Here is a 27,903-nt window from a genome sequence, read left to right as displayed (position 1 = left end):
ATTTACCGCTCGCTCAAAGGTGAAAATACCGCTCGACCGGGATCGTACACTGGGAGAAATATACGACCTAAAGGATCATTTTGGTTTCCACACCCGTTTTCTATATTTTACAACGTTTCAAAATTGTTTACATTTTATCAAGAATAAAGTTCTTGAACATAATTTTTTAGAATTGGATATAAACTTTAAGGTGAACATTAATTAGAATCTCGTGTTTATTGAAGCAAATATGTTGTTGGAATAAATATTATTGATGTCTGAACTCCAGATCACATAAATTGAAAGGTATCTGTATTAAAATTATTATTTTTGTGATTTTAGGAATTTAAATTTAAAATCCACATGAAAGAGTTTTAATTATTATATAGCTGTTATAGCTAGTTATTTTCTTGGAGTGAAAACCCCGTTCAAGAAGGGAGATAAACTGAGTGTGCGGGTTAAAATCGAGTTCGGTTATCAAAGATTTCCGGGGATAAGCAGGCACTGATCCTTCATTTCGATTTGGCCAACTACAAACATTAGACACACCCAGTACATCCCACAAAACACTCCATTCGAACCCCATACACATTTCTCACCATTTAAGAACTCATGAGACACACATAAACACACAAAAAGGGAAAATCCCATTCCAAATCGAGGACAAGTTCAGCGCAAAGCTCGTCCCCAAAAAGATATAGTCTCTCTAGTTTTACAACCACGCATTGCAACATTCGCGGAGCCAACAAGTGAAGGCCACGGAAATCCGCAGAATCCACTGATTTTGGTTCTGATTCTGATTCCGATTCTGAAGTGAAAAGAGAACCTGAAAGGCAAATACCTCCTATCAGAAATGCAGAAGGGCGTCAAGGATAAGGAGAACCGGAATGTGGCAATGAATCCGGAAATCGGAGACTTTCACCAGCAGCAGGCGACTTCCAGGCAAAATGAAGGTGCGTAGTCCTCTTACAATTCTTAATTAATATTTATTTTACATTTAATTTGCATAACATCTTATTGGAGGTATCAGCTTTATAGAACTTAACCCCAAATATGTCAAACAGATAAAGAATACTGTAGTATACTGTCTTCTATCCCAAAATAATTATATAAATAATATCTGCTTATCAATGCGCAACATTCTTTTACAATTTGTATATAATATAAAAGAATTCAACTTTCTCTGGAGTAAAGGTCTTAAATACAGAAGATAAATGGCACATAATTACATTAAGTATTTTTTAAGTCAATCTGCTTCAAAAACCATAATCAATTAGTCAAACTCTTTGCAAATCTCTTGGAGAATAAATCAAAGCTCGCCTGCCTATTTCTGATTTCAGTTCGGGTTAGTTTGCCACCGTAGTTTTGGCTTAAGGCTTTTGGCTTTAGGCTTTTGGCTTTTGGGTTTAGGCTTTTGGCTTTTGGCTGGCATTTGACGTACCTGACGCCTGACGTCCACCGTAAATAGTTGCAAAAATTGTTTCTTTTTTCGGTGCCGGCGTCTATTTTCGTCTTGGCTCCTAAATGCATATCAATAACGGAGAAGCGGAGCACTTGCCGCTCTGTTTTGGCTCCTGTCACTGTCTTTTACTTCGACTGTTTGCAAAGCGCGGGGGAATTTCCCCGGAAATTCAGAAGGGGGTAGTCAGTCTTCACTGTACTGCGGGCGGCCGCAGCCAAAAATACAAAAATAAAAATAAGCAAAAAAAAAAAAAAAAAAACAAAAAATGAAGGAAAAGAGGCGAAAAAAAATATAACTACACGAAACCATTGAGCAAACACAACAAAAAATTGTATAAATGGAAAAGAACAAAAGGAGACGCAACCAATTGGTGAAGCAAAATGACATGCAAGCGACGCAAGGCTATATAGTTGTATGGGGGGTTATATAGGGGGGGTGGCGGCGGCTATATGGGGATCGGGATCGGGCGGAGGCGCCTCCGGGTGTTGCAGCAAGTGTTTTTTCTAGCTCGGGTTTGGGTTACCCCGTGGGCCCAATGACGCATTGCAGACAAAAACGATATGACGCCTCGTGGCAATATCCGGCGGATGTGACTTGAGTTGAGTGTGGTGGGAAACGGAATACGCTGATTATTTCGGCGATTATTAATCGATACCTGCCTATTACAGATTATCTTTTACGATTAGTGATTGGTAAGGCGCGATGTTTGTTTATCTACCACTGTTTCGTGTCTATTATGACCATTATTTGATATAAGTTATGGTGTTCGAATCAATGGGGTTTTATTTGCAGATTGCTTTACTGATCATTGCTGAGATTCCAAATCGATATTGCCTATCGAAGATTAGTGTTTACGATTAGTAACAGAAATATTATAATCGTTATTTATAAAATCTATTATTAGTCTGTTTCATTTGTTATCTGATATTTGATATCAACTATACCCCTAATATCAATAATAGTTTTATTTAATCAGTTTGAATTGTAATCTATTTTTGAGCGATAGATAATGCACCTTAACTTGTAGTTCAAACTTTAAATACTTTGCATTGGTTTTTGCAAAGTTTCGTAGCTGCAAAATGGGTTAATCAGCCGAAACGGATCTGTGCCACATTTTGAAAGCGTTTCCCTTGCGTGGCGCCACCGCCAAGTCATTGAGATTGAGCCGCCCGTAAGGACCTCTTCTCTAAGGACGTCCCGCCGCTGCCAGGGCGCTGTCAAATGCCAATAAGCCGACATCGTCTCCATCTCCGGCAAAAACAACCAAGCCAAAGCTGAAAAATTGGTGCCAAGCGGGCCATGCAAAACACACAAAGGGCGCGGGTGCAGAAGTGGGGGTATTTGGGGGGTGGGGGTGGTGTGTACTCTATGAGTGAAATTCGGTTTTGCCAAATCAGCTACTTTTATCTTTGGCTTTTTATTACATTTAATAGATTAATTGTATTTATTTGTGGAAAATGGGTGTAAACCTAATCGGTTGAATTTTGGTTTATAATTCTTCCTATTTATGACAACCACATATTTCAATTTGAAATTTGTAAAAAGTTGAATTCGAAATAGCTGCAACCTGTCATCGCCAAATGAAATCCCTATGCCGAAATGTTGCCAAATTCTAGCATTAATGTCAAGATTTCAACCGAAACTGTGGTGATAAATGCGTGCAATAATATTTAAATATAACATTCATAATTTTGATTCGATTTGTAAATGGCACGCCGCAAAACGTTTAAAACAGTTCACATCCAGAAAGAAAATATTTTGCTTGTGAAAACTCGACAGCACTGATGGAAATCACTCACGCGCAAAAAAAATAGCCAGAAGTAAAAGGGGATTGAGGGAAAGGCGGGATTTCAATGGAGACCTATATAAGCATTTGTCCCGGCTCAGAACGGGATTTAGTGAGCATATTTTTATTATATATTTTAAAATTGCAAAACAAATGCTCTGGCCAAAAGGGAAAGAGGGACGGGATGGATGGGCCAGGACTTTGCTGCGCTGTTTATAGCCCATGTCGTGCGCAATTTATGTTAATCACAACGGAGTTTCAAAGGGGGCGGGGTGAAGGGGTTGCGACGCCCCCTCTAGCCCCCCCCCATTGTCCCGCCCCCCTGCGCTTCCCCCTCCTGCCACGTGTAGTAGGCCTACAACAAAATAACGAAAAACTATTTTTTGTTGTTTTTCCATGTTTTCTTTTAATACTCTAGCAGAAGAGTATCATGTTTATGGCTCAACTTTGTTTTCCTTAAACAAATTACGCATACGCCATGTTACCCAAACGATGTCTTTCCTTTTTCCATTTAAATATGTTACTAATAGGTAATATTGAATCAAGGACTTGGGAAATATTTTGTAACAATACTCCTTAATTTTTGAAGTTTTATAAAGAAAACACTGCGTATGAGCAATTTAAGTATGAGCTATATTGTGTGATGAAAAACTACACTGTTGGGGTTTCCGGATCAACGTATCCCATAGCCGCTTGACTCAGGGTATAATTTCTTCGTCCTTTGGATCGGGCCTTCAATTTGTTTTTGTTTTGTTGTTTTTTGTCGGTGCCTTGCACAAAGGCAACGCCGTGGCAGCAACAATTTTAATGCCGTGGTTTACTGTGATTCGCAATTTCGCCAAAGGCAGCGACGTCGACGCCGACGCCGGCAGAGGCCACCATTGTCGTCCGCTTTGGTTTTCCAGCTCCGGTAGTCAGCAGTTGCGCTAGCAGCTGAGCTGAGCGAAGAAGAGAGCGACTCGAGATAAACCGTTAGTTAGGCTGGACAGGCACGCGCGCGTTCCTCCCATCCGTGCGATTAATTGTTTTGGTTTTTGGGTTATTTTTTTCGAGTGTTATCCCAAAGATGGCAGAACGAGAACGGGAAGCAGCGGCAAGGGAGGTTTCCGCCTCCTTTAGTCGCTTACTGAGAACCTTGAGCTCAGCTTCGATGAGTAGACGCCGCTGCCCCCTCGCCCTCCTGCAGCCATTGCCCGTGCGCCAGAACGATATGTCGATTGAGAGCACGGAGAGATGCTGCAGCAGCAGCTGCAGTGACGACAGCAACAACAACAGACGGGACAAGAGCGAAGAAAGGGAGACAGAAGCTGAGCTGGAAGCTGGAGAGGATGATGGGGAGCTGGAACCCAACAACAAGGATGATGCGGGAGAAGAAGATGAGCTTGAGCTCAAGAGAGACAGTACCGTTAATGTGAATGTGGTGAGAGCCAACTTCAAATGCAATGACATGGAATGCTCTCTGGTCCTCGGCGACTATGTGAATGGTGAGTGCCGCTAGAATCTCCTTCCATCACATGGAAAAAAAAGCAGCCAACAGTTCAGTCGATGAATATTATTATTTGATTAAAAATAAAAAATATTCATTGTGCCAAGGTGGATATTGTGCCTCTGTTCTGCACTAACCATTTAAGAAAATGTGGCCAAAAATGTCTTGATTTAGCAGTATACAAAATCATTTAACAGTAAACCAATTTTTTTGTCTGTGCACGTCCTTTCTCCATCTCCTTGCCCATCCCCACTCGACATGTTCACTCAAGTGCTGTCGACAGATAATGAAGATTCAATTTGATGTGTTAGCAAAAATAAGGGAACAAAAGAAACCACTCAAGAAGGTTAGGAAAAAAAGGAAGCTGGGATTACCTTAAAAATAAAGGACTTTCACATCATGTTTCTTTTTTTTCCACTACGGAATTAAAAGCTTGTGGTAAATGGTTTTACGGCTTATAACTCATACGCAGTGTTGACATGGATTAAATGCTTTTCATTTACAAAACTGTTTGCACAGACCTGTACATATTAACATTTAAGCACCACAATTTTATTTTAATTTGCTGACAATCTGTGCAGTTTGCAAACATTTCTCTATTATTTGGCACACGCGTCGTATGAGTAATCTGTTTCGTTCTTAATTGTTTAATAAATTTAGAGCTTACATTTCTAAACCAATATATGTACATGAAGTGATATACAAATATAGAAAAGAGTAAAGAAAAATAACAACTGACTCAGTCTCCCAAGAGTTTACACATCAAAAGACGCATGCACAATTTGCAAATATCCACCGGGAATATTGTTCAGAAAGTTCATAATTCGCTTTTCACTTCCAATTCATGTACATCGTTTATCTCTGTCACAATTATTATATAGCTTTGAAATTTGGATTTGGGTGATTTTATTTTTTGTGTGAACAAAAACACACATGTCGGTCGCTGCCAAAATATGGCAAACGGAAATTTTTAATTGCAATTTGTTAATTTGCCCAAAGCAGCCAGTGAGCAGAAGGAGCACTACAGTGAATTCTAATAAAGGAGAAACTTTAAATTGACTCAATTAATGCGACTAAAAAAGTGCATATTTATTATTTTTGATTTTTTGGTTAATGTTTTCTCATTTTTATGACCAATTTATGCGTGATATACCTTGCTTGATTAGTTCTTAAAATATCTATCAAGCTGCATCATTAGTTTATTTTCCAATTTTTGGGTTTATTGGTAATTTTTATCATTTTTAGCTGTTATTCACTGTAGATTCGAAAAGTGAGGCAAAGTTCTCTGGCGGACAAATCGGGGGAATGGGGTGGCGAAAGCTAATCGCTGGCACAATTCGATGATTGACGAGGGCCAAGCAGCGCAGGGTGGCGAAAAGGGGGCTGGGTCAGGCGGGAGAACTCGGATAGAGGAGGAGGAGTACGGGAAGGAGGGAGGGAATAGCATGCGTTTACGGTTCGGTTAGAGAGTCTTCTTTTCGCCTTGGCAGTCACTGCGTCTTGCCAAAATAGAAAACACATAAATTGCACGATCAAGATCATTGCTGTTGCCTCTGTCGCTGATGCTTCTTCTTATTTTTGATATACCCTTTTAAAGAGTATTATCATATTTTATCAGTTATTAATTAGTAATATGCACTGAACCGTGAAGCTCAAAAAATTGTTGTTAAGTAAAGATGAACAACAATCGTTTGGGCAAATTCAAAACGCAAAAAAGATCTGTTAAATGAAAGTGCACATACAATTCAGCGTTCTTCTCCCCACTTGGATCTTCAGCTTCTTCTTCGCGCTGTTCATCCACTTCGATGACATAATCCCATAGGCAGAAAAATAGCGGAATAGACGGGAGAGGGGAGAAGGAGGAGCAAGAGGAGAAGGCAGGCTGATAGAGAGCGACTGATTAAAAGTTTTTTGTTGCCTTCTCTGGCTCTCTTCTCTCGCTCTTTGACACCTGTTCGTTTTGTGTTCGCTTAGGAAGCTGACAGCTGCTGCTTCTTCCCTTCTCCCTGCCCACAAAAGTGTCCCACGGCTTTCCCACACGCCTACTTCTGATTTTCCCCCACCGCCTCTGCATTTTCCACCGATTTTCTACTGCCAGCGAGGGAGCGACTTTGACAAATTTGTTTGGCATCGAGGCTTTGCTTTGATTTGTTTTCACCGTCTTTTTAGTTTTCTTCTTTTTTTTTGCTGCGACCATTTTATTTTGGTTGCTGGCTTTTCTGGCTATTAGGCAAGAAAAACCCCCAGCAGCTTCTGATCGCCAGAGACTGAGTGGCTAAATTGTCCAAAACAAAAACAAAAGCCATCAGGAGGTGTGTAGATTATTATTAGTGATTCAGGCGAAAAAAGCTTTGTTTGTCTCTCAAATATATTTACTTGAATGGAAAGTATTCATAGGCTAAAGTAATGGAATTTGTCTTGGATATTTTGACTATATCGATGTATTAATACCTGTTTGATATCAGCAAAAACATAATAAAATTGAATAAATTAATCTAAGAATCAGTCTTGATTGGTTTTTTGTTAATGAATTAAGAATTTGAATTATCTCGATATTTAGCGAACCACTTTGTATATATCTTGCTCGGTGTAAACATGACCTGAGGATATCTGTATCCGCGATTCGTTGCACCTTCGGCAAACATTTGTTGCTCGTTAGAATATGCACGAAAATTCCACGAGCCTTGTTTGTTACAGATTGTGTGTGTTGCTGTGTGTGTGTGTGTGTTTTTTTTTTTTTTTTTTTTGGCGTATCCAAGGCTGGTTGCCTTTGGCTTTGGCTTTGTTTGAGCCATCGAATCGAATTCATGTTCACGGCATGCCATGGATGGCTGGCTGGCTGGCTGGATGGATGGGCTGGTCGGGCCTATAGATATAGAGTGTGGCAGAGGTGCATGGGTATGTGTAGAGTGCCAGGACTACCTTGCACTTCCTTGGAACATTAGACAATCGCGGAGCGAATGCGAAGGATTGAGGGAGTGAGAGCGAGCGAGTGAGCTGGCGAGGCTTTGTTTATTTGTTTATAACAGTCGCAGTGGAAATTCGAGTTGGCTCACAACGGCTCGAATCATCGACTGCGGCTCAGTTCGGCTAAATCGGTAAATCGGTAAATCGGTGAATCAGTGGTTATCATTTCACGACGCAATGCGAATCGAGCCGCAGAAAAAATCCCACGAAAAACAAAAAAAAACACGTTAAATCGTAAAATCGGAGTGGACCAGCAGCAGCAAAAAAAAAAAAAAAACACAAATAATGCCGCATATTGCGGCTTTCATTTGCGATTGCATAAGGACCTGCAATAGTTATATCCAAGTGGTTTGCATTTTTTCGATGTGTGCCAAAAACGAGTGAAGCGAGTGAAATCAATCAGCAGTTTGTGCTGCCATTTGAAGCCATTGCCCACATATCACATTGCTCCGCAACAGTCTTCCTCGGCACATCCCTTCAAAATGCCGTAAGCATCGGAATACTATATACCATGGATTTCGGAGGAGGTCGCGTGCAGTTCCTGCAGGCTCAGCTTTTTCCCGTCTGCACGCTGACCACGTCAAGTGGAGGTAATGGTTCGCATTATTTAAGGATTTATACCATATTTATATGCAATCAAAGGAACTGCTATGTTTAAGGAATGAATGGTATAAGTTGAGGTATAAAAAAGATTTTCCTAGTGCATCTTGAAGCCCATGAATATTTTATCTTATTGCTTGAAAAGCTTTTTTTTTCCAATATTATTGGATTAATACTTTTATATGGTATTTTGCATATTTTAATTTATTACCATTTATTTGCCCAATGTGTTTTTTTAATGTCGATTCATTTCGATTCATTTTACAATGCAGAAATACCTTTTGAATAACGATAAATCGGATCAACAGAATTAAATACACGTGCTTTAAAGAATTACAGACAGTTCTCGATAAAAGATCTATTTTTAATTAAAGATATAATCAGTTTTATACTCACTTTCAATTTGTTGTTAGTTGAGTTGGTTGTTACTGTTGTACGAGTAGATTGTCTAAGGGCACCTCGGTGTTGTTGTTCGTTAAGTGGTCGCTGTTAGTGGGAGCTCACTGTGCTACATGGCCAGCAATGGGAATTTGTTGAATGTTGGGCCTTTTATCGCCTCGCTGTATAAAAGTTTCGTTGTGTGTCGTTGTTCGATTCCTTTCCTTTTATTGTCCGCACCTCTTGGCCCACCTGAAATCGGATAAAGTGGCGGATAAATGGGAATTAGAATTAGCCGCAAAACTGTTTGATTTCAGTTGCCACTTGCGGCTGTCATGACAACGGCAACACAAAATCATTAACACAGATATTCCGGAATCGCAAGTCGGAAATCAAAATCGTTGCCTGTTGTCAACGTCGTCAAGAAATTATACTATATATATAATGGGGGGCATTTCAGTTCATTGGATTGCGATTAACGATATTTTACCTGCATAAATCAAAGCCCAGAGGCAGTAAACTCATTAATGTTCATTGACTTGGGCCCTCGACTATTTCGTTATTCTCTCTAGCGTGGAATTTTCCTCGGTTTTCCCGGGATTACCGGGGTTCGGGTCTGATGGATCCATTAACCGCATTCAGACTGAACCGCTGCAGTTAAGACACAAAGTTTGAGGTGGTTGCGATTCGGGGAATCCCCTAACCGGCAATTTTCGGGAAAGGGGCGCAATTACATGTAACTGGGTTAATACTGTTGCCTTTAGGATGCGAAATAAACTGATTAATTGGCCTTGCACACTAATCATTGAAGTGTAATGGTTTAATATATAGCCCTATATTTTTATATATCTTTAAAACTCTGATTAATTTTCACTTTACAATCAAAACCAATATACCCCAAAAAAGCAGTACTTTCATTCACCGATCTGTGTGGGGCATTGCCATAAAAGTGTCTGGAAAAATGGCAAACAAAGAAATGCAAAATGTAACAACGAAATGTATTAAACAAATTTCGTGAGAATGCAAATTGCAAACTCACGAAAAAAAAGAACAAAAAACAAAGACGGCCTAGAGGCAAACAGGCGAGAAAAAATGTCGAATAAAAATTGTGAAATATTGTGGTGGGGTGTCAAAAAAAAATATTGCGCTTCGCGGATCGGTTTTTGGGCTCTGGGATTTCACGGTCCGGCCTCAAAGACATTGGCCGAATGCCTGCGATTGGGATAAACAAAATGCCATAAATATTACGAATAATAATACAATTTAAGTAAATAATGTGCAATGGCTGCAATTAGAGGCGATCGTTCCGTAGAAGATATCTGCCTCTCGATTGCCGACTGCATTTGAGCATAAAAATTTAATTAACGCCAAATTCCTGCTGTCGCCATTGGCAGCAAAAAGCCTACGTTGGCGCAACAATTGAAAACAGAGAGAGCTTTCGGCTTTCTACTTTTTGGCCCTTTCTCCTGCCTTCCCCTCCCTTTCTTTTTTGGCTTTGTTATGAATAAACACGAAATGTTTGCCCTTGTCCATTTGGCCAAACCAACGATTCTTGGGAGAAGTGGTCGTTTAGTGAACACATTCAAATACAAATTCGATTGTTTATATTTTAAAAAACTACAAATTTACATTTTTAACAGTTCTATTAAAAATATATTATGTTATTTTTATTATAAATATTTGAAATATTTTACAATAAATATAAGCAAGTAGCCAAAAATGTATTGCATATCCAAAAGGCGTTTTATTTGCATTAATAATAAAAAACGATTTTTTGGCATGTATGGCTTTTGTAAATCAAATATTTTCCAATTAAACCCATTTGGTATGTAACATTTTAAATGGCTTTTAAAAGCTTGCCAAATTGCTGTCCAAAAGCAAACAGAGCACATCTTGAATCAACAACAATAAAATCATCACACATGCAGGCAGTTGCGTGGGGTGAAAGGTCAAGGTCGCCGATTGAGCTTTGTCATTGCACTTAAACTGCAGCTTAAGTAGTTGAGTGGTGTGTTTGTAAATGTGGGAACAGCTTGGGGACAAGTGCAAATTCAAGTAGAAAATACATTTGCAAGTTAATAGTCCGAATACTATTTATGTATAAATTATATATGTATATATTTTTTTATTCATTGTATATATATAACTTAACTTCAGGAAAAAGTTTTTTACAGAAATGGATAAATTTTGTTTCATGTTTTGACTTTCTTTAAGCGTCCAGTTTATGAATATTGCAGGCAAAGGTAATTATGGGAAGATCACCCATGTTCAAGAATCCCTCTCGCACAAACACTTACACATTTCCTTGCATAAAAACAGCAAGAATCAAGAAACTTTTAACGAAAGCTTCTTCAAACAATAACAATGGCAGCGAGACAAACGCCCCCATACACTCACGCAGGATAACGGTGCAGTTGGGAACAGCTGAGCGCCAAGTTAGCGTCGGCAGCGAAAGTGCAAAAGCTCGCCAGCTCCCTCTCGCTTTCTCTCATCTTTCCCTCTCTCTAACCTTCTCTCCTTGCGATTCCTCCTGCTCTTTCGCATTAAATAATATTCGCAGGCAGCGACGCCAACAGCGCCGTCGACAGCGACGGCAGTGGAGCTGAGCATTTCACATTCGCTTGGGTTTTCTGTTTTAGTCAACAACAAAACGCGCAACGGAAAACGACAAAATCGAAAAATAAAACATCCAATATACCAAAGCAAAATCAAAATTAAACAAAGTAAAATTTTAATATCATAATTTTAATTTAAAATAAAAAACGAGAAACTTCAAAAAGCACAATTCTGAGAATCAATTTTTCGAAACATTAAAATTCGCAAATATTTGAAAAGTGTGCCGCCTTTTATCGGTTGTCTATATCTTGTCTATATCCGTTTTCTATTGCAATTTTTTTAGCTTTGTTTTTTTCTGTTTGTTCGAGTGCCACAAATTTTGAACATCGTTTTGTCGAAAAAAATAAATAGAAAACAAAAAACGGCAACAAATATCTAAGCTAATAAGAACAGCTGTGAGAGAACCGCCCCCACTTTCTCGCCCCCCGCCACCCACAAAATTTAGCGTCCTCTTCTGTTTTCGTTTCGCTTTTTTCGCCCGTGTTTTTGTGGGCTTTTCGAGATCGTTTGGAGGAGCGAGTTCCGAATTCTGTGCCGGTAAGATATTTCTTAGGATTTATTGGGGTTACACATACCGAAAAGTATTGCGATCAATGATCACTAAATACCTCTGATATCAAATTGTTATTTTTCAAACCTATGTACACATAACAGTTTAATAATCGTTTCTTTTTAAAGTCATTTCACATCCTGAAAATGATATCATAATCATAATGAACATTTTTGCAGTGTATTCATATAGATCCGTTTAAAATGAGGCATGAGCAATTTGACATACTTGTGCTTAAGTGCTTCCTCTCAAAAACCAACTGAATAATCTCCGCGACAGGTTCCAAGAATAATTGGCAAAAGATCCCCTAACAGAACTCTTAAAAATATTGAGATTAGTTGTGTGGGGTTGGCTACTTAAACCTGAACATATTCTGAATAACCAGCTATTAATTATTAATACAATTTTATTTAAAAACTTGTTAGGCAGTAAATATATATTCCAGTTGTATAACCATTTTAAAAATCAGAATTTTAAACAGCCTGGGTTTCCTTCGTTTAAAGCAATTTAAATTCTTTTAGTACTGTTATTTAGCTTAGCTTATAAATTTATGAATTCTAATTTGTGATGCAGAAAAAATCTTTAAATGCGAAGGCTGTATATTTACAAATTTTATTCTCATTTTATGGCCTTTCGCCGAGCTTAATTTTAACGCGAACATAAGCCACATCCAAATCCATTAAAAATCCCCGCGGGACATAAACATAAAAAGTAAAGAAAAAAGCCAAAAATTATTAGCGATATTAATCGACTTGACAGGATCTAAATCGTTGGCTGCTGCGGGAAAACTTTTTCGCTGGAAGACCCCTAAGATTTACAGTTGCCAGACATTAGCCCACACCATTTTCCGCCTTTCCAGCGAAAAATTGCAATAAAAGAAGCCAACGAGGAGCACAAAACATGAAAGAAAGAAAACAAAATCTGCTTTTATGTGCTAATAAAAACCGACTAAGCAGACACACGCACACGAACACCACACACACATACACTTACACACACACACACAATGAAAGAAAGAAAGAAACCAAAAATTAATTAACAAAATATGTTGCACTGCTGCTGGCAAACAAGAAGCAGCAGAAAAGAAAACGCTCCAAACAGCAGCGAAATGAAAACGAGAAATCTCTTGCGAACAAAAAACTTTACTTCGGGAAATCGGGGGAGCCCCCGCACATATGGCAATTAATTGTTGTTGACAAAAGTCGCCAAAAACGCCGCTCATTTAGGCCATATTAATGGCGATTTGCGCCTACCAGCTAAACTTTTTGGCCGCTGGAGGAGAGAGGAGACAACTTTTTGGCACGACAAATGTTTATATAGTTACTGACCCACTGAACCACCACCCCCTCTCATAAATCAAACAAACAAAAAATTCTAAAAGGAACAAGCCTTGACTTAAACATCACTTTTACTCACTGTCTATATATTTTACATATCGTTGCTGTAAACATCTCGGTTTTGGGTTGAGAACATTTTTATTTTGGCTCTTTGAGTTGACAAAATTTTACAATACGATTACGCGATCAGCGGTATTTGAAGAACGATCATCAACGATAATCAAGATAGCTCAAGTAGTGATTCAATCCTTGTATAAAAAGACATTTAAGCGCTTTAAAGGTACGACAATACTTGTTTATTTAAATTAACCAAATGTGTCTTAATCAAGAAATCTTAGATACAATATATAAACATTTAAGAAAGAAGGATTTTATTGCTTCTATTTATTATTATTATTCATTTGTAAAAGAGTATTCAATTTCGTATTGATTTTATAAGTTATGAATAGCTTTGCTTTAATTTTTACAGGCATCCTAAGCACATTTCTATTGAAATCGAGCGCCCATTAAAAATTCCTTTATTCACTTAATCCTTTCACATCCTTTCTTGCAGGCTTCCTTGGCAGTTTCCTATCGAAGGGCCTGAAGACCAATCAGCTGGTGGTAAATACGGATGAGAAGACCCTGCGACCGGTTGCACGTCTGAAGGAACCGCGCGATCTCTTCGCCCTGCCGAAGGACAAGGACAATGACTGCTCACAGCAGGCCCCCAGATGGCCGGTTGAGTGCCAGGTGAGTGGGCCAGCGTGGAGAGTCCTTCTCCGTTCCCCCTCCTCCCCCTCAGACCACAGACCTTAGACCCCAATCAGCAGTCCCCATTCCCCATTTCCCATCCCAATCAATTCATCCATCGAAGGACGAGTACGAGGACGAGGCTAAGGAGCTAAGAGGCTAAGAGCTGTCCTAGATTTATTTGGGGGATGGGGGATGGGGGATGTGCTTCAATGCCTCTGACACGCACCTTGTCTGCCAGGATATCACAGGACATGCGTGCCGCGCCCCATAAATATTAATGCATATAAAAACACTGTGGGGCCAGGGGGTTAATGGGGTGAAGGCTTTTCAAGGAGCAGCCGCAGATCCAAAGAAAATAACAGGACAGCCTCGTTAAGTCAAACTAATTTAAAATGCTTTTAAATGCTTTTTTCATTTCAAGGCCAGCATTAAATCATAAATTTAAAAGCGGGAATCGCAAGTTGAATTGAATTAAATATGTGTAACCAGTACAAGTTGAACTCAGGAAGGTAATACTGTATTGCCCCTCAACCATCTTGATTTAATGTAGGTCAAATTGCAATAAAAGGTGCACACACTAGGCCACGCCCATCGCCGCCCCCCGCTTAACCCATGGCATGCGGTAAACGCTCGCCAAATGCAATGAAAAAAATCCTTTCGTTTCCGCTTCGAGATTTTATTTATTTGGCTTTGTTCGCTCTTCTTTACGTCTTTTTCGTTTTTTTTTTCCTTTGCCTAATTGTTGGCCAAGTCGTTAGCATTGTTAACAATCGATTTTATTTATTTGTACTCGATTTGCATTCGATGCGCTGCCAAATTGTGTTGGGCAAATATTACACATTACACATACGCCCCGTCTGCCGCTGAATAGTAGGAGGGGACTTTCGGGGAGGCGTTTTCTTTGTTTTTGGGGAGGGCGGGTTTCAGGAGAACGGGTTCTGCCAAGGGTCAAACAACAAATTGGCCAACTGATTGATTAAACAGGCGGCCAAAAGGGGGTGGGGATTGCGATTGAATCAATTGGAGGTCAATTGTTGAGCAGTTTGTGGCGCATTTCGAACAAATCGAAAAAAAGAAGAAAAAAGAAGGGAAATCACCGAACATTTCCTTGTCAATTAACATGGCATAAAATGCAAATACATAAAAATGTAGATATCCATGAAAGGAAAAAATAAAGTAGAAAAACTTTGACTAATTAAAAGTTTAAATCAAAGAAAAAGTTAGAATGCCAATTAAAATCCTTCTGCTTGCAATATTTTTTAAGGACATCCTTCCTAATCCAACATTCAAAGCATTAAAGTTTTATTTAATTTTCTCGAGAAAAACGGATTACCGCACGTAAGCTTGGAATTGAATTTAAAAATCCATACTCACCTTATTTGCTAACGTTTTTCCGTTTTCTCCTCACCTTCGTCGTTTTGCCGTTAAATCGCTTCCTTTTTTTAGGCTCCAGGCATCCAAAACGTCACACACACACACACTTGCACACTCAAAAAGTTCGGCAAACTGTAAATGCAATTAAAAGAGCAAAAATAAATAAGAAGTCAAGAAAGTTTTTTGGGAAACGTCTTTGCAATGGCACACGCTTTTCCTTCGCCGTTTTTTTTCTGTTCGTCTTGCCGTTTTAAGTCTTTTGGCCATGACGTCCAAAATGCAAACTCAAATAAAAAGTGAAATCCGAAAAACGCCTTCGGTGTTGACTTGACTTGCTTTGTTGCCGTTTTTTTTTCAGTTCATTGTTGTTGTTCTTGCCACAATGACACTGGCATTGGCAATGGGCATGAACAAATTCTGTTCTGTTTTTTTCTTTGCAAAATTTCATTACCAGGAAAACGAGAGGGTCATATTAGCTGCAAACGACGGCAGAAAAGCAGAAGCCGTAGGGCAAAATAAACAAGCTAATTATTTAGTTAGTTTGATATCGTACGGTACAATCACAGCACGAAAAAAAAACAACCGAACCGAATGAAATGAGCAAAAAAACAAATCCCCTGCCACACGTCTTATAAACAGTGGAAAAGGGAAAAGAAAAGAGAGAGAGGGAGAAGGGAGAGGGGAGAAGAGAGCGACTGTTGCAAAAACTGACGCTGATATGTTTCAATTAAGCCATCACACAGACGCACACAAACAGGCACACACACACACACTAAAGCCTACAAATCGTTGCCAGTGTGTGTATCAGATTTGCATGCCTTATCGTCCTGTTTTTGCACAGTGTGCAAAAAGAAGAAAAAACATTTGACAAGTTTTGGTATAAAAGTTTTCTTATCGGCGAGTTTTCACCAACAACTTTGTTACAAAAAAATAGTACACATACGCCATGTTGACAAAATGATGATAAATAAGGTTTGCTCATTTGCATGCCATTTATTCTCGATTTTTATACTATATATTCTTGATATTTATATTTAAAATGTGAAAAATGCGAATCTATGCCAAATGCTTGTAAAAGCGGCAACATTGCGTATGAGTGATGAACCCATATTAGAACTATCAAATAATGCAATAATGGTTTAAAGCCTATGCATTTTTCATCCGAGCTTTTGTAAACTCGGCCCACTGTGCAAGTCTTACATGTGTAAGCGTATCAAAAGGCTAAGCAAATAAGCTGCTCAGTCTTGTGGGCAGAATTACAACGACGGCGAAAACAACAGCAAAAGGACATCAAAGCCTCAGCTGAGGACAGGCAAAAAGAGGACTAAAATGAATGAATGAATATGGGGCTTGTTGCTATCCTTCTTTAGTGACAAGGAGTGGGCAGCTGGGACCACCGAGCACAAAGCAAATCGTCATCGGTGACAGGGAATTTAAATGTAATAATAACTCCGACTGACATTCGCCAATTTCCTTGCCAAGGACAACAGAAAGAAAACAATGTGAACTTGCAAGGCGAAAACAGATGGTGGCATGATGTCAAAATATAATATATATATTTCCGCCTTTAATTAGCAAAACCTTGAAAAAACAACAGGTGTCGCAGCTATTAGGGAATTTATTTTGATTGAGCTTATTAAAAACGAATTAAAAAGGGATTTTCAAATATCACTATTAATAATTCTCCTTAAATTATGATGGTTCCATTCTAGAAGTTAGGTAGTATTTAAATGGAATCGATTTTTTGGAGGTAGAGAATTCACTGGTTTTTAAAATACAACACATATGTATCCGTTTCATAGCTGACTGACTAAAATGTTTGGAAATGTTTGCACTAAATATTTCATTTGTTTTTCCAATTTCTATCCAGGTCATCGAGGAGCGCATCACACACATTCCGTACGTGCCCGCTACGCCGGAGCCGCTCAATTCTCCGACCGGAAACGAGCTGAAGCCACGCCCCGTGGGCGAGGAGAACGGCATTGTTGTATTCAGTTATAGTCCGATTAGCGCCGTTAACTACGTGAGTATCTATAGTCTACACATATGCTCAGCATCACTTTTCCTCAATATTCGATTTCCATTTGCGGTTTTATCAATTAATTGGGTTTGCATTTAAATTAAAACAAAATATGATTAAAAGACATTTGAAAATAAATTTTCTTTTGGGTAATTAAAGCAAGATATTAAATACTATTAAACAAAAAAAAAAAATAAAAATTATGATGCAAACAATTTTTTTTTTTTTTGTAATTTTTTCTTATTTAAAGCTCTAAACGCAAATTGAATTCGAATATATTTAGTGAAGTATAAGTATGAGTACTGCCAGCACTTTGCACTTGCACTAACAAATAACAGTGGGGAGTATTTAAAACAAAAATAATAATAAATAAAGGGGTAACTTTAACCAACTAACCGACTAATTGGAAAGCCAAGTGAAAATGGGAAAACTAAAAGCCACGCTAAAACGCACACACACAGGAAAAGCCAAAGGCGAAGAAGGAGGATGATGAGTCGAGTGACGAGTCGGACTACTCCTCGGATTCCCGCCAGGATTCGACGCCCCCGAGCCGTGCCACGCCCATGCGTTTGGCGGGGGGCGGTGGGTGTGCCCGCGGCAAGCTGAACAGCGTCTCCAAGATGATCAACACCGTGGACAATCGATCGACGAGCGCCTCCCTGGACGACAACGATGACGAGTACGACGATGATGAGTACGATACATCCGGTGGCTATGGATGCGGCGGGAGTGGCGAGGCCAAGGAGAAGGCCATCATCAAGGATCTCATCGAGGCGAAGAAGAAGCGCTACCAGGAGGAGGCGGCCGCTGGCACGCCCACCGCCGGCGGAACGGGACGCAACTCGAGGGCGGCCAGCCATCGCTCGGAGGCGAGCAGGAATCCCAGCGAGATCGATGACATCTGGAAGAACAACACCAGCGAATACAAGCCCGCCTCGCCGCGCTACGTTCTCAGTCAGTTCGGGAAGAATGTGGCCAAGGCGATGATCGATCGGATTGTGGACCAGGACGATGGCAGCGGTGCACCAGCGCCGGGATCTCAAAAGGTATCCAACCAGTTCGCCGTTGCGCCGGTTAGGTTGCCCAAAACGAATAAAGCCCGCTTGGAGGTGGCCTTCGAGCGATCCGCTGCCGAGGTGGCTTCCAAACGGAAGGTGGTGGTGGGCGGGCGGCAGATCGCTGGCAAGAACGAGAGCTCCTCCTCGGAGGACACCAGCAGCTCTGGCCTCGGGGAAGAAGAGGAGGAAGAGGACGAGGACGACGAGGAGGTGGATGGTGATAATCAAGAGCGGGAGGAGGAACCAGAAGAGGACTCCGGTTCGGAGACGGAGGATTGGCCAAGTGGCGATGCCGTCTGCCGCCTTCTGGGCAGCAACTCGGCCCGGCTCGCCGGTGGCGCCGAGAAGCGTCCTTGTCCCAATTCCGGATCCGTTTCCGATACCGAAACTCTGGTGGGCGACGAGAGCAAGAGCAGGCTGGCTGGCCGTAAGTTAATGGGGTTTTTGTAGAGATTGGTTAGCAGGTTGGATGGGATTCAGCCTTTCCTTAAATCCCTTTTCCATTTTAAAGTAGTCATACATTTTTAAAAGAATATTGTAAAGCTTTAAAAACAAGGGGTTTTTATGAAATAGGTATTTCATATGGGATCTTGAGGATCCAGTGTTTTTCCCAAGGCGAAGACCAGAATATGGCAGCTTATGCATAGTCCAATATGATCTTATACCAAAGTATTACATGTGTAAATGTTCCAACTTGAATTATAACAGGAAGATATCGATTTTTGAAAATATCGGTTAACTTATCCTATAATTGAAACATTAACATATAATATATATACTCGTATAAGAATAATAATCATATTTAAGAAGATATTTTCTAGATTCAACAGGGTTTTCTTATTACTAGAAACACCTTGATGTTTCCCTTTTGACTTTGCTTACCTAATTAAAGTATCGTTTACCTATATATGCATATAAGCTGCCAGAATCTAGTCCAAGCCTTCAAGAACACTTCCTAGTTTTTGATTATCCCCGAATCTAATAAGCCGATCCCCCAGCTGGAGGTCCTGGCGCGCAGGACCACGCTCGTTCGCGGAGTCGCCAGCAGTTGCAGGTGAAACCGCCACCCCCGCGGGCAGTACCGCACACCCATGCGGCGACCGTTGCGGCGGCGGCGGCAGCGGCAGCGGCGCTCGCCAGAGGGCGCCACCGCGACAAGGACGGCTGTTTGGGCGGAAGGCCAGAAGACTCTACGCGGGGCAATTATGATATGCCAAGGGAAGTGGGAGGATTAGGAGGAGGAGGAGGAGGAGGAGCGGATGCGGGAATGGCGATGGGAATGGGAATGGGAATGGCAATGGGCACCTTGGGCAGCACTCGCACCGAAAAGAACAGCAACGTCTTCCGGCTGAGCAAGGATGAGCAGCAGCAGCAGCTGCCACAAATGCTGCATCCGATGGCCAGCCAGGAGACGACTGGCACCATGAACTCGACAACAAGTAATCCAACGACGACGACCTGCTCGTCGCAATCCTTTTCCTGCTCCGATTTATCCCAAGCGCAGTTCAGTCGATCGGCGGTGGGTGGAGCCCGCTTCGTGACCAACTGCCATCCGATGAATCCGGAGGAGTACGACGGCCTGGAGTTCGAGTCGCGCTTCGAGAGCGGCAACCTGGCCAAGGCGGTACAGATCACGCCCACCTACTATGAGCTCTACCTGCGACCGGATCTCTACACCAGTCGCTCCAAGCAGTGGTTCTACTTCCGGGTGCGACGCACTCGCCGCAAGATGCTCTACCGCTTCTCGATCGTCAACCTGGTCAAGTCGGACAGCCTCTACAACGACGGCATGCAGCCGGTCATGTACTCCACCCTCGGCGCCAAGGAGAAGAGCGAGGGCTGGCGGAGGTGTGGCGACAGCATCTGCTACTACCGCAACGACGACGAGTGAGTGGCGTTGACCTTTGACCTCTCTTTAAGTAACACTAATCTAGCACATTCAGTTCTACGAGAACTAAAGTCCCTCTAAGGTTTTCTATTAAGAAGCTATCTCATTCAGAACTTATTAGAATACTTTTATATGAACTAAAAAAATATGTAAAAAGAATAAGAATAATTTTTCCATCTTGCAAAGGAGTTCAAGTAAAAAAATTTATAAAGACCAGATAGGACTTTTTGCCATTTAATATACATTTAATATATCATATAGCCCATTGAAGTGTTTCAAGAATGCCACATAATATTTGCACTTTAGATAAAATAATTTAGATAGAGCAATGTCCTAACAGAAAACCTTTTAGTATCACTCTAAACATAACAAACATTTAATGTAGCACACTTTTATGAGCATTTGGAAATGATTTCAAACCTTCAGAGAAATCGTTTTGGAACTCTTCAAAATGTATATTACGATTTCTTACTATATTCTGTGCATTTCTATACTTTCTGCAAACAGAAGTGCCAGCAATAGCGCCAACGAGGACGACGAGGACAACTCGACGTACACGCTGACCTTCACCATCGAGTTCGAGCACGACGACGACACGGTGTTCTTCGCGCACAGCTATCCGTACACGTACAGCGACCTGCAGGACTACCTCATGGAGATCCAGCGGCACCCGGTCAAGTCCAAGTTCTGCAAGCTGCGTCTGCTCTGCCGCACCTTGGCCGGCAACAATGTCTACTATTTGACGGTGACGGCGCCCTCCTCCAACGAGGAGAACATGCGGGTAAGTTGCACCCATCGCCATTCATCTGCGGAGCAACTTTTGGCCACTGCTCCGCACAAGGTGCTCCTAGATAAACGGATTGTTTTACGGACCCTCGCCAAAGTAATGGCTAATTACAGTCATTAGTGTAAATAAAGAGCTGATAGCGAGCGATGGTGGTAAAAGTCATAATTAACTAACTGTCAGATAATAATAATGGATTACTTGAGTTGGGATTTTTATTATAAAAAAGTTCATTGCATATCATATTTTTTTCTTTCTTTAAAACGATTTCAATTTGTTCTTCTAAAAGATCAAATTAGTTGATGGTTTTATTGAAATTTATTCATTCTATCTCACTTCTTCCTAAAGTAATTATATTTATTTAACCTTCTCATCAAACTTTAGCGAAAGAAATCGATTGTGGTGTCGGCGCGAGTGCATCCCAGCGAGACTCCCGCCTCGTGGATGATGAAGGGTCTGATGGACTTCATCACTGGCGATACAACGGTGGCCAAGAGGCTGCGGCACAAGTTCATTTTCAAACTGGTACCGATGCTCAATCCGGACGGAGTCATCGTGGGCAACACCCGGAACTCGCTGACCGGCAAGGATCTTAATCGTCAATATCGAACGGTCATCCGCGAGACATATCCATCCATTTGGTATACCAAAGCCATGATTAGAAGGTGAGTCAGCGGAGATGTTAAATGGGAATGCAGTTCAGACCTCGGAAATAGTATTTTGAAGGACAGAGCCAAACTAAATCATCACTAAATCAGTTTTGTAAGGCTATTTAGTCCGCTCTATTCAAGGGTGCACCTTCCATTCTATTTTATATGATTCCCCATATAGTTTGTTTATGTTTTAGTAATAATTGCTTTTGATTAACAGACTGATTGAGGAATGCGGCGTGGCCATGTACTGTGATATGCACGCTCACTCACGAAAGCACAACATATTCATATATGGCTGTGAGAACAAACGCAACCCGGAAAAGAAGCTCACCGAGCAGGTCTTTCCGCTGATGCTGCACAAGAACAGTGCGGATCGGGTGAGTTATTATATAGAAAGATATTGGATAATAGGTTAAACCAGATACTTGGTAAATTCATTGGTAAAAACTACTTTAAAACACCAAAAATCATTCAGTTTTCAACCATTTTTGAATGCAATCTAATATTTTTTATATTATATAATCCCCCCGAATACTAGTTCTCCTTCGAGAGCTGCAAGTTCAAGATCCAGCGCAGCAAGGAGGGAACCGGACGCATCGTGGTCTGGATGCTGGGCATCACCAATAGCTACACAATCGAGGCCTCCTTCGGTGGCTCCTCATTGGGATCGCGCAAGGGAACGCACTTTAACACGCAGGTGGGTATTATATTACTCCATTCCATTCACTTAGTTAACTATATAGTAATCTATATCTATTAACAGGACTATGAGCACATGGGACGAGCATTTTGTGAGACACTTTTGGACTACTGCGACGAGAATCCGAACAAAGTAAAGCGGCACGCAAAGTTGTTTAAACAAATCAAAAAGATAAGAAAACGCGAGAAACGCGAACAGAAAGCATTGAAATTACAGAAAATGGCCGATCAGGGATGTATAATGAACGACAAACTAAAAGTGAAACGTTCTGTGGAGAAAAGTGTCTCCTAGGAAGGTTCCATCCCCTCAAAAAAAAAAATAAAAAAAACAAAAACCCCTCGATTCACACCAAAAAAAAACCAAAGATATACGCTCGCTCCTTTCTGTAAATCGCAACTTGTGCCAGTTATTGTTGTTGTTTTTAATCGTAAATTGTGAATCGTAAATCGTTAATTGTAATCACTTTCGCTGCCTAAAAAAAAAAATCCATCTGTTTCATAAGGCGCTGCTGTGCTGACCCATAATTTAAATCCCCAATCCAAAAAAAAAAAAATCATCTCAACAATTTCGTGTTGCCAAAATAAAACACACACACACACACAACAATCACAACAAGACATCGGCCAGAGCCACAGAATGCTATATGACGGATATATGAGAGCATATATATCGGGGCATATATCATCTGCATATGTATCCACAATCGGGGATTATGTATGTGCGGCATTGAATTGAATTAATTTGAATGCTGTCTATTTGCGCGTATCGCAGTTTTTCTAATGTTTTTGAGCACCAGTTGCGTGGATAGAAGCCCCCAAAAGCGGACATCCTATCCACGCAAATGGTACTTTATCTATATGATATATATATATATTTACACACCCACCTGATCCCGCACAAACGTAACTATATATGATATATAGTGTGACACCCAGCACAGCATCGCCAGGCACTTGAGCTCTCTACTTTATTTACTATACAAATATCTCCTAGTTATTTAAATTATAATCCGCGTTTTTCAATGTTGCTAGCCATAAGCTTAACCGTATTATTATAACCGGAGTATATTATTTTTTTCGAAATAAAAACCATATCTACATACGATTTGAGTTGTCGTCTTTTAGTTAGTTTTAAGTTTTTACGCTTTTCACTTGGCTTTCAACTGCTCAATTGTTCCAATTTTGCTTGATTATTTAGCACACATTTAACACATTTTCATTTGATAACATTTATAATTTACTTTTCCTTTTCGCCAGTGTATGATTTTTCACTAATCCAAATGCATTAACATTTACAATAGATTTTAAATTTACTCAAACAACAGGACAGGCTACGATCCAAAATTATCGAAAGACTGATGCGAGAAGGCTCCAGTGCCGATGAGCCATTGAATATACCATTATCTGATTACTCAAGGTGGGTTCTTCTATATCCGAGTTAATAAGGGTTTTCACTTTTTTATATGGCATAAAGAGAATTGTATTTATAGAAGCATTTTCCCTTGAAATTAACCTTTTTATTTATGAAACCATTTGGCTTTTTAACAACTCCTAACCCATACTAATCCTCGAATAACTAAACCTTTTAGCGACGAGGGCAACTGCAGCTCTAGTTCGGATAATGAGGGCAAGCACTCGATAACGGCCTCCGATCTGGAAGGACCTTGTTGTGCACCCACCCGAGCACCGCCCAGTTCGCCCGAGGTCATTCACGAAATCCGCAAGGTGAGTGGTTGATCTATATAGAATACTCTATGCACTTGCACTGCACCGCCACGAAAAATCACCTATGTAACCCCAAAAATGCAGTTCCGCATGAGGCGCATGCGCAAAGTGATGCACGAGCTGGACAGGATCTACTTCACGCCGCTTTTCCAGCGCAAATTCAAAACGCTCACAACCCTAAAGCGAAGGCGTCACAAAATGGGCGGCAAGACGGCTCCAACTGGCAAGAGGCTGCGAGGCGGAGGCGGTGGTGTGGCCACCGATGCCACGCCCACTCCACAAACAGCCGCCCCAATGGGAGGTTCGATCGGGGAGACGAACGCAGGCCAACAGCCGAATTCCAGCAGGCAATTGGCCATGGCCAGAAAACCTCCAGTTAATCGAGGTAAACCGATGGCGGTGGAAAGTTCGGAGAGCACCGATAGTCTGGACTCCTCCAAATCGGAGTCCACCCGAGATCTGGATGGCTCCAGTGCCAGCACCGAGGTGGCAACCGGAAAGGAGGCTCCCAAGCGAAAGGTCAAGGCTTCCGGCTCCAAGAAGACGGGCAAGAAGAAGAAATTCATGCCCACGGAGAAGAAGAAGGTGGTGGTGAATCAGAAGCTGCGCGTGGATCGCAATTTCCGACTTTGGCTGGCCAACCGACGTATCTACATTTATCGGCGAAAGAAGGTATATATATACCTCCCAAAAAAAAAAAGTACAAATCGGAATTCATCAACATTCCATCAAAAAGATTTATAAGAATTTTTTAACTAAAGCTTACCCTTTTGAAATCAACAAATCTATCAAATTAAAAGTAAAACCATTTTTAAACATACGATTACTATAAATTAATAGTTCCTAAACTAAATCTACTCTTCATAAAAGCAATAAGAATCACCTATCCCACTTTCTAATTGAATTTTTATCAGAGTCAACATATTTCCATTATTTCAAAATTAAGATTTTCCACTCGAAATATTCTCCAGTTCAGGAATATAACCATGTTACCCAACGGCTTGTTAAACTCTTCTCCCAAATCCAACAGCACACCACCAGCACTTCAGCACTTGAGCACTTCTAGCTAACTAATTGCGCACTCTCGCCTGGCATCTCCCCCTCTAATCCATTTAGTCCACGCAGACGCGTCGCACCAAGGTGAGGAGCAAGCCGCCCAAGAAACGCGGCGAGGTGGTGCGCACCACCCTCGACTTGCCCACAACGGATCCGGGATCGGATCTGCACTTCTCCACCGACGACGAGGAGCACTCGCCGACGACGGGACAAAATGGCTACGGTGCAGTGGCTCCGCTGCGTCACACGCTGCTCCAGAGCGATTTGCAGAGGCGCTACATCGAGGAGATCGGCGATACGGTGGTGCAGAAACCGAAGCCGGCGCACATGCCGCCGGAACTGATAGTGACCACGCCCTCGAAGAGCGGAACTCCCGGCGGTGGCAAGAAGCTCGATGTCTACAAGCTGACGCCGCGCACTGCTCCCGAATTGGACACCGGCGGCCATCACATGGGCATGATGCAGCGGCAGGCCGGGGGAACTGGCACCTCCGCCAGACGCACCTACTCCTGGCACAATCTCGACCAGCAGGAAATACCCAGCGGGAGTGGAGGTCAGGGCAAGGCCAACTTCTACATGGGTGATGCCAAGCCGACCATGAAGGCCATGACCAAACCGCCGCCAAGAAGGTGGGTTAAATACCCTTTATCCATTTATATAACCATTTGATCCATTCCTGGGAGAATCAAGCAATAAATTTTGTTTTTAGGAGTGTCCCCAGTAACTTCATTCCCCAAAGACATGGCAATGTGCCAACGGCGGACGACTTGCAGCTCAAGCTCTCGCTGAAGAAGAAGGTCTGGACGGGAGCGCATGGAGATGCGGATGGAAGACCACTCTCCTGGTACAAAGGTCACTCGATAGCCGGATCTCAAATGCCCAACGCAACGGCGGCGGGCATTCGAAGTGCAGGCGGCGGCGCTGGAGGAGGAGGAGGAGGTGGTGGTGTTGCTGGTGGAGTAGGCACTGGTGGCAGTGGCCAAAACCGAACCATGTTCACGTCCAGTGGCAGGGAGCAGACAGCTGCCTCGGGAGGCATCGCCATCGGAGTGCCGCCCGCCTTCGTTGGAGCACCACGCAAACCCAGAAAACTGGAGCAAGTGGATTTGTTTAAGTGAGTGATTGGGGATTATCCAAGAAGGGATTTCAATACATAGGTCATATTCCTAACATCCCATCCTTTGTTATGTTGCAGTGCCTGTTCGCAGAAGTTGCTCATGTGGCAACAGCAGGAGGAGCACAAGAGGTCGCAGCCGCAGCAAGCGCAACGTTTGCTAAAAGTCGACGATGGCCAGCAGCAGCCAAGGGATCGTGAGCGAGAGCATCGCGAGCAGCAGGCCTTCAAGCCCATGCATTTGGTGAAGAAGTCGGCGGGAACGAGCAGCCAGAGCAAGGTGATCCAAACGTTGATGGCAACCGAATCGGGAGGCAAGGTGAAGCGCAAGTCGAGCAGCATGATGAAGATAGCGGAGACCACGCAGCTGGTGACCCGCTTTGCCCGGAATCGCAACAGTGCCGGCGGATCGGCGGTGCAGCACCATCAGCATCAGCATCATCATCATCAGCAGCAGCAGCAGCATCAGCAGCAGCAGCAGCAGCAGTTGCACCACCAGCAGCACCCACAGCGAATGATGTTCAAGGGCCAGGCGACCGCATCCATTGGCGGACGCATGCACTCTGCCGGAGTCATGCAGCAGGGTCACATGCAGGGCGGCAACGGAGGACGTGCACCGAACAAATTCAAGACGGGCGGCCTGGTCATCACAGCCGTTCAACAGCCATCCAATATGCCAGGCGGGAATAGTTCGCGGCGGATGAGGAATGCAGCTGGCTTGCAGGCCAAGAGCAGCACAGGCGCCTTGGGCTCGTCCTCCGGGCAGATGCAATATCAGCGCAGCAATGGCAATGTCCAGGCGAACAAATCCTCAACGGGAATCTCACTGGACACCGTCAATCTCGTCCGGAAGGTGAAGACCAAGCTGAAGAAGCGCAAATCCCGCACTTTGTCCACTGGAGCACCAAAGTAATCGTGGTGCGCATCAGTTTTCATGTCAGATATCCAAACAAAAGAAAAGGCTGCTCCAGATACCCTCCTCGGAACGTATATATATATATATATATATTTATATATATATATACATATATGGATTACCCATTTTTTTTGTTCCAAATTCTAGTCGAATTTAATCCCCGTCCCCCAATCAAGTTTCTTACGCAAAAGACGATAAGGAAATGATTAGCAAAATTATTTAAATAACTCATATCTCTTTAGAACTATATATATGCATATGTGTAATCCCCGATCTCTGTACCTACAGTTAATCCCTAAAATAATGTTGAAAGTCCTAGTGTGTGTGTTGTTTTTTTTTCGCTGGAAGTTTTTCTATTGAGATTTGCAATAAAAAATATAAAAAAAAAAAATTGCATGCGAGAAAAGGCGGGGAGTGTGGAAATCGAGGGGCTTCTTCGAAGTTTGGTAAATAAATAATGCTTGACCGCTGACCGAAAAATCAATTACGCACATGTCCGGCAATCGGTGGGCGAACGGATTGGGTGAAAGGATTGTGGCCGCAGGACGATAAAGTCCTGTATAACGTACCTCCGGCAAAACAACTGGCGTCCCTCCGATCCTTCGCACAATTCACCACGCGCCTTCTCTGTCACTTTACCGCTCGAAAACCACCGAAAAGTTTAAACTGGCGAAAGGTAAACAAATTATTGCCCAATTGCAAGAGTGACCTCTAGTGATG

General features: G+C 41.9%; 2 protein-coding genes and 1 long non-coding RNA gene across 15 annotated transcripts in view; 2 read left to right on the top strand and 1 right to left on the bottom strand.

The window, feature by feature from the left end:
- Positions 1 to 27,897, bottom strand: part of LOC108097558 (glutamine-dependent NAD(+) synthetase) — a 35,242-nt gene extending 7,345 nt beyond the window's left edge. The window contains exons 1-3 of one of the 2 annotated variants that reach the window (XM_017199938.2): positions 27,753 to 27,897; positions 15,271 to 15,402; positions 8,677 to 8,910 (exon numbers count right to left, since the gene is read on the bottom strand). The gene's annotated coding sequence lies outside the window, so the exon portion shown is untranslated. The remainder of the gene's footprint in view (positions 1 to 8,676; positions 8,911 to 15,270; positions 15,403 to 27,752) is intronic. The other variant, XM_017199939.2, reaches the window with a different exon arrangement.
- Positions 511 to 27,501, top strand: LOC108097557 (cytosolic carboxypeptidase Nna1). 12 transcript variants are annotated; one of them, XM_017199934.1, is made up of 16 exons: positions 511 to 932; positions 13,715 to 13,893; positions 17,141 to 17,293; positions 17,752 to 18,336; positions 19,853 to 20,235; positions 20,744 to 21,017; positions 21,405 to 21,685; positions 21,891 to 22,050; positions 22,212 to 22,370; positions 22,437 to 22,604; positions 23,674 to 23,789; positions 23,962 to 24,097; positions 24,182 to 24,769; positions 25,214 to 25,782; positions 25,863 to 26,267; positions 26,349 to 27,501. In XM_017199934.1, the coding sequence occupies exons 1-16, from the start codon at positions 833 to 835 to the stop codon at positions 27,178 to 27,180; spliced, it is 5,088 nt and encodes a 1,695-aa protein (XP_017055423.1). In that variant the 5' UTR covers positions 511 to 832; the 3' UTR covers positions 27,181 to 27,501. The 12 variants fall into 12 exon arrangements, with proteins under 12 accessions (XP_017055423.1, XP_017055417.1, XP_017055416.1 ...); XM_017199928.1 differs by having other exon boundaries at positions 17,752 to 18,775; positions 19,347 to 20,235; positions 22,437 to 22,505; positions 23,698 to 23,789; XM_017199927.1 differs by having other exon boundaries at positions 17,752 to 18,775; positions 19,347 to 20,235; positions 22,437 to 22,505.
- Positions 11,333 to 11,773, top strand: LOC122319724. The gene is made up of 2 exons (XR_006245295.1): positions 11,333 to 11,381; positions 11,558 to 11,773. It is a non-coding gene; the product is annotated as an uncharacterized LOC122319724 (long non-coding RNA).
- Positions 27,898 to 27,903: the final 6 nt, after the last annotated feature.

The sequence above is a fragment of the Drosophila ficusphila genome, unplaced genomic scaffold, assembly GCF_018152265.1.
Source record: "Drosophila ficusphila isolate 14025-0441.05 unplaced genomic scaffold, ASM1815226v1 contig_197, whole genome shotgun sequence".
NCBI classification, from domain to species: Eukaryota; Metazoa; Arthropoda; class Insecta; order Diptera; family Drosophilidae; genus Drosophila; species Drosophila ficusphila.
Note: the sequence above shows the minus strand (reverse complement) of the source record. Positions and strands in the feature narration are given on the sequence as shown.

Bases quoted from the DNA above. Each gene is read 5' to 3' on its own strand.
- LOC108097557 (XM_017199925.1), top strand. From the start codon at position 833: ATGCAGAAGGGCGTCAAGGATAAGGAGAACCGGAATGTGGCAATGAAT. The intron at 25,783-25,862 runs GTGGGTTAAATA...TTTTGTTTTTAG, and splicing joins ACCAAACCGCCGCCAAGAAG to GAGTGTCCCCAGTAACTTCA. The intron at 26,268-26,348 runs GTGAGTGATTGG...GTTATGTTGCAG, and splicing joins GAGCAAGTGGATTTGTTTAA to TGCCTGTTCGCAGAAGTTGC.